Source organism: Sycon ciliatum, chromosome 4, assembly GCF_964019385.1.
Source record: "Sycon ciliatum chromosome 4, ocSycCili1.1, whole genome shotgun sequence".
Classification (NCBI taxonomy): Eukaryota; Metazoa; Porifera; class Calcarea; order Leucosolenida; family Sycettidae; genus Sycon; species Sycon ciliatum.
In genome coordinates, this window is record NC_088646.1 from 33436539 (window position 1) to 33455733 (window position 19195).

A 19195-nucleotide genomic window follows, 5' to 3' on the forward strand; every position below is an offset into this window, starting at 1 on the left:
CGCTGTGGGAACTACACACGACACCGGTATACCCATCAGATCTGACTAAACTACTTCCAAAGATGGTCGTCCGTCGCCGCTGTACTGTTCATTTCGGCAGAGTGCAGCCAGTGCTGCTGCACAAGTTAAAGGGGCACTCCGGCTTCATTTTCGACGCCGAGTTTTCGATGCCAAGACGAAGGTAGGTGAAAGAGAAGACACCTCGAACAAGAACGAGTCTCCAGAAGCGATCGAGTCGAGCAGGAAGACGACTTTTGAATTTCGGCCGAGCGAGCGCTGATGACGTAATGAGGGATTAGCTTGCCAGTGGAAATGCATCTGCGCACATACATTTCACACACTTTTTGGCCAATTTTCAGTCGAAGAAGAGGTTGTTTGCTATGTTCTCCCAACGCTGTGAGCGATCCCGTCTTCTATACCCTTCCAGGTACCCTGAAGGTCCTCCAGAGGAGAATTTATCTCCATCAAAGCGTTGTTGATCCGCTAAATTCGTCTCGAGACATATTCACCCAGTGCAGTGCTGATAAATGTAGAATGTTGAATCTGTGATAATTGTCGACGATGGAGAGAGAGGCTGATAGCCGCTGTCGCAGGGAGAGTGAAGCTGCTGGAAGTAACAACAGGGAGCCCGTTTGTATCACCTGAACAACCAGACTTCAAAGCAGCTTCACCAAATCGGAGGGTGCCTCGTTGCTTATCGTGAATATTACACCGGCATGAATTACTACAAGTATACTGGTGAGTTTTTATCTTGTTTCTGTTCGTATGCTAGTACCCTGGCCTGGAGTTCTCGTTAGCAAATTCCTATTCCCTGGCGTTTTCTAAACATTCCGTGTAGGACTGAATACGTGATCAAGTATTCCGATTTGGGTAAATGTGGAATTTGGACATGTATTTTATTAAAAAAATTCTTTCCCAAATAGAGCGTTTGTAGAGAAATGGTTGCCCAAATACAACAAAATTTATTCTGCAGTTCTACAACTAACTTGTACTGAAATCCAGTCGAAGTAAAAATGATTCTTCATGACAGTTGGGGTCAATGAAATCTGATCCAGGCATAACGAATGGTGACGCCTGCCACCCCGGGAACGAATGCCCATTTGGTGGGGGATACCAAAGTACTCGAAAGTAGTGCGTGTTTCAATGTGGCATGGAAGTTTTATATGATCTCTGGTCAATGCAACATACAATAGCCATCATGAATTGCAGGCCTCGAACGCAACTCCGACCAGAATTGGCAGTTCCCTAAGTTAGATGCTTTATAATTCCATGGCCCCAGCTGTAGTTATAGAGGGTTTTTTGCACATTATTCTTATAGTCGATAGATTTATACTGATGGCCACAAACAACGGCAGTTCAAACTTCACTGATGTGTTCATGAGCTGAGAGATTCCTCTCCACTATTTCTGTTGTGCACACAGGTTTGTCCAATATGCATTGACCGTATTGGGTATGGTACCTGCTCTGAGAAGGGAATCGCTGGAGCCACAGTCCAACTATACAGGCTTTCAAGAAACAGAGAGGAGCCATCTTTGCAAGCTGATACCTGATGTGTACCGACAGAATTCTCACGAGATACCTTACAGACTACGCCTGGTGTATACTTCATAGTACTCCTTCGACTACTGTCTAGAATCAAGTCGACTGAAGCAAGTTCAAACAACTCTGGCTTCAAACGAGCCGTCGATTAGACAAACAAAACATTCTCTCATATACTAGAGCACTCTGACAACTCACGACCTATTCCTAACGATTGCCACCGCTTATAAATATGTAGAGTACTGATTGGAATGTGCTCACAATCTCAACAATCCAGTGCTATAATTATTTGAACTATGTGTTCCTTCCATAAATGTTGTATCCACATATAATCCACAGTGCTGCAAAGTTTCAGAGTTCTCAGGGTATCAAACAAAATTATTTCAAATACAGTGAAATAGTTCGTGGACATTATAGCGTAACTTGTAGTTCCCTGGTCCTTTTCTTTGCTATAAATTAATCCTTTGCTCTCTAGCCACCGGTGAGTCCAACAGTGAAATTGTTAGTTCATATGTATGTGGGTATGTGGGGGGGGGGGGGGGGGGGTGAACATATTTCTATATAAGGGACCTGCAACTGTAATACCACAGTACAGTAGATAGCAAATATGTAGAAAACAGAAATGCATGTTCCCATCATTGTACATGGACGGGCGCAGCAGGCCGAAGCTATAAGCCAGAACAGGATTTACAATCGCCTAGAGATACTTGAGCTTTTCCAGTATTCTCCGTGAGCTGTCCCATTCCACAATGGTTCATGCCACCATTATTTCTGGTAGTATCCATGTGCATAATTCCAAGAACATCTCGGATTCTTCAACAATTTGTGCCACGGCAAAAGACAACGCTTGACTCGGTCACTGGGGCTGTCAAACTTCACATCACAAATGAACTTCAATTTCTCATCTGGTTCAAGTATATGTACTGCCATGACTTGACCATGCTTCATCCACAGCTGGGCGAAGATTGTGGCGTTGAATTCCATAGCGCACCTTCTTGCTGCCATGCAGGAATATGTTGAGAGAAGTGAACATATTTTTACTAAAAAAACAACAGCCACTGAAGAGGATAGCATTAGCAATAGCCTTGGGTGAATTTCCTGCAGGTACACGTTGTTGGTAGGTCTACTGGTCGGTCTCCGTATTTTCAAGTTCAGAAATCACCTGTACTACACATCTTGTAGAAGGGATCCTGATCGAATAATTCTCTGATCATAAAATTCACTAAACTGAGGGCGAGACAAATAGTCAGTACTCCCCGATTCCGTCTAGCTGCTTTGATCAAGTGATGCTAACAAGCTCCCCGTTGTTACTTCCAGCAGCTTCACTTTCCCTGCGACAGCGGCTATCAACCGTTCTGTCCATCGTCGACAATTATCACAGATTCAACATTCTACATTTGTCAGCACTGCACTGGGTGAATATGTCTCGAGACGAATTTAGCGGATCAACAACGCTTTGCTGGAGATAAATTCTCCTCTGGAGGACCTTCAGGGTACCTGGAAGGGTATAGAAGACGGGATCGCTCACGATGTTGAGAGAACATAGAAAACAACCTCCTCTTCGATTGAAAATTGGCCAAAAAGTGTGTGAAATGTATGTGCGCAGATGCATTTCCACTGGCAAGCTAATCCCTCATTACGTCATCAGCGCTCGCTCGGCCGAAATTCAAAAGTCGTCTTCCTGCTCGACTCGATCGCTTCTGGAGACTCGTTCTTGTTCGAGGGGTCTTCTCTTTCACCAACCTTCGTCTTGGCATCGAAAACTCGGCGTCGAAAATGAAGCCGGAGTGCCCCTTTAAAGGAGCTGCATGTAGGCAGACTGACCGTCAGACGGTCTCCTACCATCCCCTCCATATCCCATATTACCACAGTCAGTGTGCTACAGCTGTAGCTGGTCCCAGATGGGCCCCGATCGCGAACAGACACATCACTACCGAACAAAGTGTGATCACACTTCACAGTGCTTGAGCGGCACGCAGTGTTCCTGAGACTGTGATCTTGCCCTGCTACTGTGCTAGCTGCACGACAAGACGAACCTGATGAAAGCAACTGTACTGGGCGGCAAGATGCTTGGCTCCCTCACCTCTGCCACCGACTGAACTGCATTTCATCTGCTAGTAATTGTAATTATTTGTTTTGTAATTATTTGTAGTACTCGACTTGTTTTATTCAAAGCCCCACATTTTTAAAGTGAATAATAGCAAGAAGGTACAAGAGAAGAGCTAGAGACTAGAGAGAACAGGGAAATCAAGGAGGAGTCGAGGTAGAACAGGAAAAGTCGCTTGAAAGATTAGAACATTGAAAGGATCAGTCACGCAATACGTGTAATTATTTGTTTTGTAGTGACCAGGGAGTCGTATACCCCCGGTAGTGACTAGTAGTAGAGTCTACTAGTAGTTTTTTTTTAAAAGTTAAAATAGAATTTTATTCAAGCACAATACATTGGGAAACTCCAAGAAATTCCACGTAAAACAGACGGAATTCAGTTTTCAATGGCCGATGCCTACCCCAGCACCATCCTGCGTCGTCTACTAGTACTAGTAGTAGTAGTAGTGACGCGTGACGGTTGTACATGATTATTGATTAGTCTACACAATAGGGCATCATACACGATACAGCCTCACCTGTAACTGTATGTCTACGTACTGTGCAGTGCCCGACTAGTACTAGTACTACTAGTAGTAGTAGTAGGAGGAGACAAGTGTGTCAAGAAGGAGTCTTCCTTCACTAGCGCCCGGGGACGCAATCGCCGTTGAACTGTTCCCGGGCGCCGGGCCATCGCATACAATCCATGATGGCTAGTATCGCATTACGACAGCGAGTAGGCTACTCGGACTTCGACATCAGTACTAGTACTACTAGTAAAGTAGTAGCAGTAGTAGTACAGTGTAATGTAGATCATAATGTCAGCCTAGTCAGGGTGAGTCTGAGACACTACCAGACTACTGTCAAGAACCATACACGATACAGCTATCTTCAAAAAATTTAATAATATTATTAGAGTTTTCATGACTCCCTACTTGACTTGAAAGCGTCGACGGCGGCGGATATTAGGGACCTTTCGCATTTGCTACGAAACGAATGCGAAACGAAAGTTTGATTCGGCTCGTAATCGTTTCGTTGAAAACAGATTTCAGGTTTCGCAAGTCGTCATGCAAATGTGCATGGCAACTACGAATACGGCCGCGGGCGCCGGTAGCTTGGCGTACGGGTTTTTACACGCACACGTGCATGGATCCTGGAATCAAGGGAAAAATGTGTACCTTGCAAAACATGTGTACCTATCCAAATAAATGTGTACCTGACGGATTCGGAGCGTGCCACGAATGAAGAGGCTTCCATTCGCGAAAACGAGTTCTCCGCAGGGACTCTGACGAATCCTCGAACCCAGGTGACGAATCAGCATTCGTTTCGTATCCGTACGCGGGGTGCGAAAGGTCCCTATTATAGGAGTGAAGACAACACACTACTGGTAGCGGTCCGTCGCCTCGCGTGCGACCGGTACAGAGTCGGAACCACTTGTGAAGTAAGTATTACTGTTACCAAGGTTACAGACCAGTGTTAGCTGTGTGAACATGGTGAAGGGGTCAGCGGATTCAGCGCCCCTGCATGGCTCCGCGAAGAGTAATACTACATGACTGTACAAGACTCAAGAGATTACTATGGACCATGGTACTACTACTACTAGTACATGACGACGACAAAATCACAACAAGGCTGCGAAGCGGAAGTCACACCTCTGCCCGGGACATGACGAGATGACAGGATTTAGGACGACGACGCGGCGAGCATCGCGAGGGCGACACGGAGAGCAACTCTGAGAATCTAGAAGTAGAATAGTAGTAGAATTTATTATTTTGATAGGGAAGGCCCTACAGACGTTGCCGTCTTGTTACAGGGAACCCTAAGTGCTCTTTACAGAGCGAAACAAAAACGGATAGATGCTCAACCTGACGACACGAGACAGGCAGAGAATTCCACCTATCAGCGCCAAGGAAAGAACTAACTAATACTTTTTTTAAAGTATAAAAATAGTACTGTACAAGTAAAATTACTTTTATATTATATATAAAAGTAATTTTACTTGGTACTATTTTTATATTATGTGATGCGGTACATGGGCCAATGATGGGGATGTATTTAATTTTTATCTGTCCCAGGACAAGTACTGAAGTAGTGGCCACTTGTGACTTCACAGTCATGTACAATCATGTACCATGGCATGTGTAGTACTTGTCTTTACAAATTAGGCCATGGTAAAAATTATCTTTGATTCTCAAGTACGCGCGCACCGATTTTTGGCGGCGCACCGATGATTTTTTTTATTTCTATGCATGCATATGCGCACATAAAAACGGTCAATGCGAAAGGCGTGAATCAGGGAGTAGTAAAATACCGGTATTTTTCTACTCCCTGGCATGAATAATAAAATAATTATAATACCCTGTGACGTTCATATGTGTGACCCTATCTTTGGAAATTAAAAAAAATGTGGGAAATAAAATAAAAAATCGCTCGCTCGCACCGATTTTCACAGGCTCATGACCTGAGAATCAAATTTATTTTTTACCATGGCCTTACACAACGTTTTTTGTCGCGAAGGTGGCGCTACTGATCTAGGCATTATCAATGATCATGGTGATCTAGCCTGCTTTCTGGCATAGCACGTGGCCTGGGTGTTGTGCTTGCTTAATTCCTTGAAAAGGGAGAAGGACAACATGTTACGAGTTATGACTAGCTGTCCACCAACGTAACCAGATCTTATACAGTCAGCGAGTGCGACAAAATGGCACAAAACTGACAAGTAGTACTGAGACATTCGGCGACCTGACACCTAGCTCCAACACTTCTCCAAGGCGCAAACCAACAACCTTCCAACTAGTGTTACTTGGAAGGCTCAGGTTCGGAAAGGTCCAAGAAGGGGATTTAATTGGCTCACCATCCGAGTTCCTTGTAATGGTTGGCTTCATGCTGCTGAGTATGGACCTCTTGTGGACTCCAGCTCCTGCTCATGTGGCAGAGAGTTACATACTATACTTTGTAGTATGTTCCTGCAACTAATAATTACTTGCTGCAAGTCCATATCTACAGTGCTGGCACCTGAAATCCGACCCCCTGGGCGGCGCGGCGCGCCGCCCAGGGGGTCGGATTTCAGTTGCCAGCACTGTACATACAATGAACTACTAGTATCATTGCGATCCATGTCTGGATGAGTTAACTTGCTATGTTACTTCAGTCATCATCAATGTACACTCTTCTTGTACGTGTAGATCGGCATATTCAACAAATCAAAGTACACTGAGTCCGTACATGTAGAACAAAGATTGAATAAAAACTAATTATAAAAACCTCGGGGGACCTCGGTTTTTATAATAGTTTTTATTGGTCATAATAAAAACTATTACTTTACTTTGATCCTAGAGGGTGGTGGCGTTCCCACGGCGGATGCGGAAAACTCGGCTTCCAGCCGAGTCTCACGCGAACCGTAAAATATATTTTATTTTTATTGGTCATAAACCCTCTGCCTCCTCATTTATTGTATACATAATGTGGGGCTTCGAATAAAACAAGACTCGACAGTACAGTAGTACTACTAGTACTACTACTAGTCTACATGACTGTACAATGTCATGCATTTGTTGGTTGTCGTCCGGATCTGTGCGTAGATCTACGACTGACTGGCTGGGCATTCGCTTCAGACAGTTCAGTCGCGAGACACAGTGGAGTATGCCAGTATTCAAGCCAGGGACTTGTGGCCCATCTTCACTATCGATAATAATTAATTATTATCATGATCAGATTATGGAGATTCTCAGTCTGCAGTGAATTAATATTTGCATGGCCCTGCGTGGCGCATGGCGCACCCAGACGCACCGACTGCCTCTGCAGTCAAACGCCGATGTAGATTGTAGTACAGTCAGTAGCTAGCTGAGTAGTACAGTCGGCACTTCTACATGCCTGATTAGGTGGCACTGATGTTGTGCCGTGCTAGGCTAGGCGCTAGCGCGCTGGTTGCAGACTGCATGACGGTACAAGTACCACTCCACTCATGCAGCTCAGCAAGCCAAGTCCATGTGCAGATCAGGCATATGATATGTGCATGGCAGTGGCGAAGAGACTCCGCCTCTTTTCATCACCTTCACACCCGCTCATCTCAGCCGTCAAGCTGGCAATGAGTTCTGAAGTGGGTCCACTTCTCACCCACTCAGTTCTTCCCTTCATAGCGCCAGCATCAGGCGCCGTGCATCCGCGACCGACAAGTGTCAACACCAGCAGCATCGCGGAGCCGACCAGCAGCGCCTCTTATGGGCCAAAATGTATGTGCACGTGCCCTGCAACATCGGTGTTTTGACACTGGCGCATGCTGAGTCAGTGTGTGAGTGCTGCAGAGGGACCGGTGCTCGCGTGATTCCCCAGTTACTGTAGTTGTCACCTCTTCGTGTCGGAATCTTGATCTCGATCTTCACAACTCTTGGCACTGTTGAGTAGTGCTGTAGGGATGAATGGTGTGAACAAGCCAGTTACAAGGACTGCTGAGCCTGAACTGAAGCCGGGAGATGGCATGGCTGCTGCTAGTAATGTTAACATGTCATTTTAGTCGACTAGCCTAGCGCGCTAGCCGGCCAGTACTAGCGGCAACGCTGTGCAGAAATGGATTCATGGCTGTACTATCAATCATACATAACAAACAATGCTATCCATAAAACTACTACTAGACACAGACTAGAGTAGAGAGACGATAAAGGATAGACACACGAACACGAAGTAGCCTCTCACCAAAGACCATGAAAGACCGACCTGACCCCCGATCAGTCTTGGCTACTGCAGTGTGTAGTCTGCACCTAGTCAGGTTTTGCTGCCAGCTAGCTCGGTGGCTACCCGTACCCACTGCGGACACAACTAGTACTGTACTAGTACATGTAGTCATGTACAGACGACATTGTTTTGTGAGTGGAGTCGATGCTTGCATGTGTGAAAGACTTAGGTAACGCAGGTGCACATACACCATCACGCCACTGAGAGTCAGAGCTCATTCACGTGGCACATTTTTTCTGAAGACACACACACACATAATGCAAGTCTGGAACATTACAATGCACATTCCTGCGTAACAATACTGGGCTATTTTGGAAGCCAGCAACCTCTGGCTCTGGCCTTTCTTGCGAGCTAGCTAAATCTCGGGGTGAACACAGAAGATTACTAGCGATAGTACGGACTCAGTACCATCGCTCAGCTGACATCCAGAGCGATGGCTCAGTCATAGACATACATGTAGGCAATAAAACATTCCAGAAAAGGCAGCTCATGGCCCATTATGCTGTGCACGTGCTGCCAAGGAAGCAGCACATCTGGATCTGTGAATGGTGAAGCACAAGGGCCAAGCCAAGGCAAGCCACAAGCAGGCTATGTTTACATTTTAGTTTTAGGATTTGAGATCTGGTGACTCGAGCCATGTAACTGTCCACCCACTGTTCTGCTGTACTGGTACAGTACCTGGTTTTAATTTTTGGCCCTTCTCGCCAACAAGCAACCTGCACAAAGAAGCTGCTTACATGTTAACGCAGACAAGCCTGATCTGGACTAAGCCTGGCTGGCAAAGAAACTGCTAGCGCTGGGGACGAGTCGGGACTGGTATGGGGTAGCATTTGCGCGTTCCAAAGTGTGAGATCCCAAGAGTTGGGTACACTGTACATGCAAGAACACAGGCTCCACCTTAGAACCCCTACTACTGCTCTCCCCTGTTGCCATCTACACCAGTTGTTTTCTCTCTCTCTCTCTCTCTCTCTCTCTCTCTCTCTCTCTCTCTCTCTCTCGATCGATCGATCGATCGAAGATGGTGTCTACTTTTGAAGTACAAAAAAAAGAGACAGAAAGCGCCATCCTCCTGTCTTTCGCATGGTGAGCAACAGCTCACTGGGAACATGCCCACTGCATTCTGTGCAACTGTCGTAACTGCAATGCTAGACTAATAATTATTATTACTAGTACCGGGTGTGACTGTAAGAATGTATTAGCTCCATGTGCTTGCGATTTGTAGACGTCTTCGTCATTGCAGTACACGCTGTCTCTCATCAACATTGTGTCCTGCACCTGAACGGCCGCGTGACTCCCTACACTAGGCTACAGTACATGTACAGTACTTGTATTTCCCAGGTTAGCCAAACCCATAAATGATTGGGTGAATGAAAACAACCCCAAGTCCTAAAAGTAAAAAGTCAAACACATTGCTTTATCCCTCCTTGTAGATCTACCATTGTGTTGTCTCTTCAACTAAGCAATAAGCTACGCAAGTGGCGAGCGGTATCATTCGGCCTTTCTACATGACAGCATAACTCACAAACAAGTGAAGAGGGTTCCTGGCACCTTTAGTAAGGCTTCTCTTCTTGCTAATCTTACCTAGTCTAATGTTTTGAGCTACAGAGTGCATGTGTAGTACATGCTCGGCTTCCTTTTGCCTCAGGGCACGTTCGTTAATCGTATTTCGGCAGCAGCTGATCCAGTCGAAAGGCGTGAAGTGTCAATCGATTAGAAACGAGTTTTCCTGCAAGTCTTCTAATCGAAAACTGAGTCTCACTGGCCCCCTTCCCATTCGGTGACTGCTGGATAGTTCGCCTCTGGCCTGTGCAACATGGTACGACTTTGTCCCGTTGTCCGCTCATTGTAGGTAAATTTCAGTCCCGAGCGAACAATACTGGTTCCAGTGCTTTCAGCATCATAGCGGTTCATGTTCGTGTAAACAAAACCTGCAAAGGTGGGAAAGTGCGAGAGTGTGAGTTTGAGTGTATGTTGTGTGACGCGTGTAGAGTAACAGTTGCCCAAGTGAGAACCATACACGTAGATGTACACGGCGCCTGTATGCCTGGCCTCTCGGCATCATTCTTGTGGTTTCACACCGTGCTCTTGTAGCTGTCAGTGTTCGCGCTTGCACGCGAGCCAGTGCAGGCAGTTGCCATCAACACCTGCAGTCTGCACATCCGCTTGACACAGTGTGAGAGTCCGTCATGCAGTCGTGCTATCAACCAGATGTACCTTCATGTACAGACAGTGCATCCAGGATGCGCCGGGTCATAGTCGAATGGCTTTGTAACAGCATGCAGGCCAGGGTGCTACTACAGACCGAGCAGGTACGCACTCACTGCATGGGAGATGTGGACAGCTCGTCACCAGGTTTCTGAGCGTCACTGATTGGCTAGCTGGCCAGCACGTGAGTGAAGGGGCGACGAGCACTAGCGCCAGTCAGGCTGCTCGTAGGGCATATGCATTCCTGAGCCCCGGTGGCGTCGAGATAATGGCTGCGTTCAGTGTACTGTTGGTCGTGTGCAAGACGCAGCAGGGTGGCGCCGTAAAGATGCATGTGTTCATAGACTCGCTGTCTTCCTCCTTTTTCTCTCACGAGGCGAAAACTTGACAAAGAATATGGGGGTTGATCGTCGGGCAGCTTTTGAAACCATGCTCAAGACTGCTAGCACGAGCAGTCCTTGCCGAGGTGGGCAGAGGATAAAACTTTTGTCATCCGTCACATAGCGCCATTTCAAACTTTTGCACCACGACGGAGCGATGGGCCTAAATTTTGGCGAAAGTAATAGCGTCGTCGACTCTGGTCTAGGTTCTTCTCCCACTCTTCAGTCTTTGATGGCTCTTTCGGCCAGTCCCGAGTCCCCAACGGGTAGCAGCCCAAGCCTAAATGATGGAGAATTCGAGGGGGACCACTCCACGAACGGCGCAAATTTGCGAGGCAACCTCTCCGGCGACCAGGTAGCAAACATTATCGCAACGGACGGACGTCGGCCATCTCGTCGACGAACGTCCGAGGACGAAGACGACGCAAGGACCGCTCGTCGCTTGCTGACGAACAGGCGTGAGCGATGGCGACAGCAGTTGGTGAACGATGCGTTCATGCAACTTCGAAAACTTATCCCGACATTTCCACCCGACAAGAAACTGTCGAAACACGACGTCTTGAAGCAGGCGAGTCGTTACATCGTTTATGTACAAACCATTCTCACCGACTCGATTGAACAACAGCAACGCGCAATCAATCCTGAAACGGCCAAGACCATGACGGGAAGCATCCGGGAGAAGCAGGATTGGCATTTCGCCAGCATGTACACGCATATGCCCCTGGGAAGTCCTACCCAGGGCATGGCAACCTTCCCGGGCTCCCTGACCCCATCGCGCAGTGCCGAAACACTCGCTCGCCAAGCTGTGGCCGAGACCTACCAGAGACCATCCAGCACAGCAAATTCCGGTGACTCTCCCGGCTACTACCCGGCCGGTGGTCCAGCAGGAGGGTTTCCCGGTCTGCCAGAGGGGCACCATCGCTCGACCGTTCCGCAAGCGCAGCCCGCGCGCCACATTTCCGCCACGTCGCCACCGTACTCCGAGGCATACGCTGCTCCTGCTGCCAACGCCAGAACACAAGCGTCAATGTCGAGCGGTGCTATGCATGAGGAATCTATGAGCCGTACCCAGCCTCAGGCTGTATCGCACGGGGTGAGTTTAAATCCACACACCAAATACTTCTTGATCTTGTCTTCAATCGGCTCCCTGTATCAGGGATGAGCTATCATGTACCTTTGATGCATCAGAATACCTTTAATATTGCTTGATGACAGAAGAATGTAAGTCTGCTCCATAAAGGGACTGACTTCTGGCACATTGGGGAGGACATAACGTTAGGTGGAAAGTAACGTTAGCGTTTACTAGTAACCCGATATTTCACGATATCGGGCTTCCCAATGGCACCTGAAGATGCGAAAGCCTTGGCTATGGTGTGTGTTTGGCTGCTTGAATAGCAATCTGACTCCCTATTTTCTCTGCTACCAACACCGTTCTGCTGGCTTTACTAAACGTGTTCATTTCTTTCTTCTTCTTCTTGCCATTGCAGGGTATGCGGCAGAGCATAGACGATCGCTCCATCTCCCCGCAACAGTCTACAATGCCCCCTGGGAACAACTTCTCTGGATGGATACACCCCAACTCGACCAATGACGACTCCAACGCACAACGGCACATTGATTACGGACACTTCCACGGACGCAGCACTGTCGAACACCCCAACACTGCACAGCCCATCATCTACTCTAGCCCGGGAACACACAACGAATCGAAGAACCACCACCACTATCAGATGCCACCATCAACACAGCAATCAGCCGGCCACTATAGCGACGAACGTTTCCGATACATTCCAGAACAACCGCCGCCGCACCAGGATTCCTACCACCCGAATAGCATGTCAAAAGCAGAGTCTAGTAGATCAGCCAACCATCGAACACCACCTACACAGACAGCCCATGCAGCTCTTTATTAGCCTCTCATTGATCTCCGAGGCCATCAGCAGAACAAAAATGCTCTGAACGTTTCCGTGTTCGTTTACTGTCGTCTTCGTCGGGTCTTGAAACTTGATTAACGTGTTGACCTTGAGGGGCGCTTTATTACGCTCCAGCTGTGAAAGTAAGTCTGCATCTTTTGTGTGAGCTACTTATTCTATATCTGGTATCCCTTTAGCCGATTCCTCTGCAAGCTGGTTTTGCGTTTTATTACCATATTTCCTACGTTTAAGTATTTTTACCTAGTCGGTCCACTGTCTGTAACCGCTTTGAAAAAGAACCAAATGATATCAAGTTGAGCTTATTCTCTGAAGGCACATTTCCTCCAAGGAAACTTCAAGCCAGCTAGCCATTGCTTGAAGCTTCTGTTTTGAGTGCTAGGTCTTAGAATGATGAGTAGTTTCTGTTTTTTTAGCCCGTGGAGCTGTTTCTTTGCTTGATCCTGACTTGCAATTCCTGGGTCCCGCATTCTCAGGGCTTTTCCAGTTTTCAATAAACCCTGATATACACCTTACCAATCCAACAACACAAACTGTGACTGAGTGTGAAAGCCGTGGAGCCAGGAGGTTGGTGAATGCGCACCTCAAACTGAACCAGCGGCTTGAGCGTGTACGCATACAAGCTCTGTGCCAGTGCCGTGTGTTCAACTGATTCAGAGATTGGGATGGAGGGTGTGTTGCTAATTACAATAAGGAACCCGTTGACAGATGAAATGCACACGCCCATCAGCGAAACATATTCTTTCCGAATACCGCAGGCGTGGTAAACTGAAAGTCGACCATGCAGTAGTGTACAGTTTCAACATGTTCCCCGTTACCTTTCACACTAGCAATTGACCCAAGCTCTTGTATGGGTAAAAACAGTTTAGGATTGAGCTTGTAGACGAACACACCATATTTTCTTGGTATTCCAGAATGCATTCGATGTCACACTCGTTTGAAGTAATATGACTGTATCAAGACTCAAGAGTAAACAAGCTCTGAGAGCTTAGTTATTGGTGAGTCACAGTGTATGTGTCGCGATGGCTCGATCAGGGCCACGTTGGTCACCTGGCCTGCCTCTTGATCAGCTCGGTTTGGTTACTTCCACGTGCCAGCAACTCCCATTACAGGTACTACAGTTTGGCAGCACCGGTGCTCTAGTAAAACTCCATGATGTCTATGCATGTACACCAGGAAGTCGGATAGTATACGACTCCCTGGTGTACACTACAAAACGAAGGGCATTGGTCCAGGCACACAACGTACAAGAGAGTCGTGATAGCCAATCATGGCAAGAAAGAAAGAAAAATGGGAAGAATGAAAGATAAACAAGCAGCCAGCAGGGAGAGAGAGCCTATTGTACTACGTAACTCGTTTAGGGACTGAGAGAGCAGACCCAAATCTGGGAGATTAGAGGTCCTATAGCTACTCAATTATAAGTGGTACCTCCACTTTTAGGTTTGATTGAGCCATTATTGTTTCAATATAATTATTCACATCTCAAGTAGGATGACATACTCAATTGTAAGTCGCATCCTGTTCTTTGCTCTTCAAGGGGGAACATGGTACTACATGTAATACGGTTACTTGTACAACTATAAGCTCCCAGGGAGATTAACACTCTTGGTCATAGTATGGTTCACTATCACATCACATGTCCTTCACAAATTAAAATGGAGGACATACATGACCTACGGTCAATATAGAAACAGTGAGTACATAAAAAAAATTACACACTGATTCCTTTTTTTTCTTCAGACTTTTCCCGTTTGCGTCTTTTCCTCCCCTCAAACTAGTGAATGATTCCTTTCAAATGATTACAAGAAAGTCAACGCCCACCTGTGCCTTACCCGCTGGGAGTAGGCAACACTCAACGGATAGGCTATGAACCAAAGAAAAAAGACGAAAAAAAAGCTCTACAACTCTGTTCCCTCCTCCGTTCACTTCTTCAAGTTGACTCTCTGATATTGTGCATACATGTACTTTTCCCCGTAATCTATCCCCCCCCCCCCCCTGCGTATTTTCTGTAATCTTTAGTTTTTGTGGAGCGCTTGGGTTGCAATGAAGCCGAGACCCTATGGTTGGTCAAGCTGCCCCTGCCTCTCCCCCACCCCTGCCATTCCAGACATGTATGTCTCATCGCTGCCTTGCTGCTAGCAACGGTGCTGTAAAAAATATGGTGTTTTTTTGTAACAAAAAATTCTTGTATGGTTTATAATAATACCCTCTACTGCGCGCATGCGGGCCGGGACAGGTACAAGCAAAATTTCCCACTGAACCGGCAGTGTACGAGTAGTTAGTCACTGTCTCTCTGTATTTTATGACCATCTCAATCAGTTCACACAGGCATCATGTTCCAAAATAAACAAACAAACAAACAATATCCGCCACTATATTGTCACACAACGGTATCATGGCATCTTTTGTTGCCGTACTGTTTCGTCCTGAAAAGCTACCGAAAGTGATGAACTTTTTGTAACAGTTTTCTTGGAGACAGAAATGAAATCAACGCAATATTAAAATAAAGCAAGTTGCGCAATCAATACACACATACCATTAGCACAGGTTACCTGTGCAAATGATGGGTGTATTGAATGCGCAACTTATTATTATTCTTAGGTCGTACATTTACATGTACATGTACATGTACATATATACGGTATTCAATGTATTTTCTCATCTATGAGCACAGGTGCCTATTGCCATATTCGCGAGTCTCTAAGAGATAAACGCAGGTCAAGGACACTTCGAAACATTATGCGTTGCGATGCGGGATGCTTTGGTACGTCGCCATACATGTAACAGTTATTGATAAATGTTGCACCTCAGTGGAACAGCTGTGGACCTCCCAATCCAGAACGCCGGCCAAGCCTTGAAGATAACACTGAACCGTGATGACTTTTCTCTGCTAGAGGCATCGGTCTAAGCAATCTGTATGAGGCTGAAATATCATAAAATAATTAAGCGGCACTGCCTCCAGCATAAGCACGGTCTCCATTCAGTGGCGCACTCAGGGTCGGTACATTGTAGAGGAGTACTAAACATATTGAATGTACCTTCAAGCGTGCGTGAATATCATGCCGTGAACAGAAAAATAAATGAATAAAAATAGAGAACGTACAGTATCATGCATGGTTTACCTGTCTAGCAGGCCAGGGAGTTGTAAATATGGTATTTTACGACTCCCTGATTCTAGCACTAATAGTACAGGTCATGTACATGTACAATGCCATGTAGACATGTTTATCTACTACCATGTACATGTACATGTAGATATACGCACTCGAATCTTAGAACTTGTGGAGTGACTTCAGAACACTGGAAACGTCAACACCACCGTCACATTGGCACATTGCCTTGAAGGACGGGGTTCAGATTTGCGCAGTGTTGTTCATCATAAGTCCATGATCGAAAATAATAATAAAATGAAAAAAATCATACTCACACATTCCCACACGACACGCACAAACAAAACACGAAAGACAGTTCACACACGCACAACAACAACAAGACAGTGCCAGCGAAACTTAGCTCGCTGAACGACAGACATCATCGCTCTCCAACAGGAGTGAAGCTCAGTATCACACGTCCGTTCATTGCCGTCAGAAACGAATCCAACGCCATCAGACTTGAACTAATGAGTGAACGTTCCTGGACCAAGTAAAAATAGTTCGTGTTTTTCCTTTCCCCAGATTATCAGGCAGATATTCTGCCCCCATTGTTACTAGGGAAACGAGCACAAAGTGGCGACTTGACGGTACGGGGGGGGGGGGTTACGGGCGCCGCGCCGCGTCAACACCCGATCCCCCCCCGCCCCCCCCCCCCCCCCCGGCACGGCCCCGTACGTGTGTACGTGACGTGCGCACGTGCGTGTCTCGAGATCCAGCTACAACTAACTTACAAGTACGTCATACCATGGTTTTTTTGAAGTTTTTCTTTTTGGTTTTTCTCGACGAAAGCTTTTCAATTTCTTCCTGCTTGTTTTGATCAGTTTGTACTGGTATCAGTGCATTACTTCACTTCTATTAGAGAAAGGAAGATGCTCCCTTGAGGATATGTGGTGCAAGAAGGCAGCTTCCGCCGCGAGGCGCAGTGTCTGTATATCCAAGAGGTGTGTGTCGTATGCTGAAGGACCTGCAGCCCGACGAAAGGTTTTCGTCAATCAACTTGAGCACGATGTGGATCGCCAGGAGGTGGTGCAGTCCCATTTGCTTAAGCCCGTGGGCTTAGAGTATCGAAAGGAGGGTTTGAGAGAGCCCGACGAGAGCGGGCAGATAACAAGAGACCAAATTATCGAGGAGAAAATTGGAGAGCGAGCGTTCTCTCAGGATGATTATTTCAATGTGAACACATTCACGTCCCTAGAGGAAATGATGGCTGCAGGTGTTCACTTGGGCCACAAAAGAGCGACATGGGATTGTTGTATGCGTCCATACTTGCTGGCAAACCGTTATCAGACTCACATCATCAATTTGGATACAACGAAGTCTCATTTGGAACGCGCACTGCAGTTCCTCTGCCACTGTGTGTATCGTGGATGTCGCGTTGTGTTTGTCAACAATCGGCCTCACTTCACGTATTTGGCACAGGCAACAGCACGTGAGTGTAACGAGTACTTCATCACTGGTGAGTGGAAGACGTCTACGTTCTGCAACTCGCTTGGCCGGCTCAGGACGCTCAAGTTGCCTGATATCATGATCTGCTCCAGCACAACAGTGTCAGGGGAGCCGCTGAGAGAAGCCGATTTAATGGGCATACCAACCATTGCATTGTGTGATTCTGACTCCGACCCTCGCACAATTACGTATCCGATTCCTGCGAATGACGATTCCCTGGCATCCTTGCAGCTGTTTCACCGGATTTTCCGTGATAGCATCCAGCGCGCCAAGGAGAAGCGAGAAGCCGATCTTGCCATGATGAATCGCATCACGCCGCTGAACGTACATGACATAGATGAGACAGACAACAGGGTACAGACACTCCTGGACAGTGTCGAGGGTAACTTTGCCGAGCTGGATCGGAAAGGCAGCATGCTCCTATCTCAGCTCTGAGTCTGGAACCGATGAACTTGATGACCTATCTTCATTTTTGCTGATGGCTAGACTCCTGGCTTTCTGTGTAAAGAATGTAGATTCATAATTCCTTTGGTGCATTTTAATTTTAATTAATGTTAAGGCCAACGAAGTAAATACGAAATACGTGTACAGTGGTATAGGCCAGTGGGTGTGGGTGCGTACGTGTGTGTGATATATATATGTGTTTGTGTGTGGTGTGGGTAGGTGGGTGGGTGCTAGCTCATGCGTGTAGGTGTGAAATAGTGGCTTACACGTGAAGAACCAAACGGTCCAGATGATATTTGAGGTGCCCACATCCCAGCAGGAATTTGCCCGCGGAATCCTTGGAATCTTTGGAGGGTTGGGCTCCTCCAGTGCATTAGAATAGCATCCACCGGCACAACACGTGGTTCCACTGTGAAGTGCTGCTCGTTCTGCCTGCACAAGCCTAACTGGAGTAACATCTGCCTGGTACTGTAAAAGCAGAATTTTTCGGTGGTGTTTTATTTTCGGTAACCTTCGGTTCCGACAATTTTTACCAAAAATAGAACGCACCGAAAACTCGGTACTACCAGTACTGTATACATGTAGTACTACAGTCCATTCACAAAAAGGTGGGCCCTGGCTCTGGCGAGCTCCCGTATTAGGCGATTTTTTAAGATCTTATCGTACACAGTGCAGTGCTGTGAAATTTGAAATTTGAAAAAGGGTCCAAAAAGGGTACCTGAACTGGGGTTCGAACCGTACAATGCACTGTTGCAGGCAGGGTCAAACGGCCTGGATTTTGATGGGTTTTCCCAATTCAGTGCTCTTGGCCGTCTTGGGGCAAAACCTGGCCGAAATCCCATTCTTGCTATGGCTTGCTTTTTGGAGAAATAGACTTCAGAAACATAATTGGAAGAGGATTCCATAGGGGATTGCAGAAAAAAATTCTAAAAAACTCAACGTTTGACCCATTTATGGCCAAAAGCTAGAAGTCCATCTTTTTCTGACTGTAGTACACTTATGTCTTACCTGGAAAACGGGTTTTACCGAAAATTTCCCTGAGCCGCCGATTTTGGAGAATACCGAAAATATGACACCACCGAAAATTTCTGCTTTTACAGTACATCATTAATGCTTTGTCCATGTGTGTGTGTGGGGGGGGGGGGGGGGGGTCGGGAATTCTACAGACTCTGGTGTGGGCGGAAGTTTTACACATCTTCTGGCAGTACAAAGTGCCGTGCTTCTGTGAATGCAAAACTAACCCGAGACAGGAAGTTCAAAAAAATCTCCAGACTTCATTGCG

At 46.7% G+C, this 19195-nt stretch overlaps 2 protein-coding genes and 1 long non-coding RNA gene across 3 annotated transcripts; all 3 read left to right on the plus strand.

Moving 5' to 3' along the window:
* Positions 1 to 366: 366 nt before the first annotated feature.
* LOC135815759 (uncharacterized) lies at positions 367 to 2013 on the plus strand. Its single transcript, XR_010553322.1, has 2 exons — positions 367 to 738; positions 1422 to 2013. It is a non-coding gene; the product is annotated as an uncharacterized LOC135815759 (long non-coding RNA).
* Positions 2014 to 10929: 8916 nt separating this feature from the next.
* LOC135815760 (uncharacterized) lies at positions 10930 to 13386 on the plus strand. The gene is made up of 2 exons (XM_065329098.1): positions 10930 to 12033; positions 12428 to 13386. The coding sequence occupies exons 1-2, from the start codon at positions 11098 to 11100 to the stop codon at positions 12851 to 12853; spliced, it is 1362 nt and encodes a 453-aa protein (XP_065185170.1). The 5' UTR covers positions 10930 to 11097; the 3' UTR covers positions 12854 to 13386.
* A 3422-nt stretch (positions 13387 to 16808) lies between these two features.
* LOC135815761 (small ribosomal subunit protein uS2m-like) lies at positions 16809 to 18065 on the plus strand. Its single transcript, XM_065329100.1, has one exon. It carries the CDS (start codon positions 16909 to 16911, stop codon positions 17902 to 17904), a length of 996 nt encoding a protein of 331 aa, XP_065185172.1. The 5' UTR covers positions 16809 to 16908; the 3' UTR covers positions 17905 to 18065.
* Positions 18066 to 19195: the final 1130 nt, after the last annotated feature.

Coding starts and splice junctions, on each gene's coding strand:
- LOC135815760 (XM_065329098.1), top strand. CDS start 11,098: ATGGGCCTAAATTTTGGCGAAAGTAATAGCGTCGTCGACTCTGGTCTA. Junction 12,034..12,427: donor CTCAGGCTGTATCGCACGGG/GTGAGTTTAAAT, acceptor TTGCCATTGCAG/GGTATGCGGCAGAGCATAGA.
- LOC135815761 (XM_065329100.1), top strand. CDS start 16,909: ATGTGGTGCAAGAAGGCAGCTTCCGCCGCGAGGCGCAGTGTCTGTATA.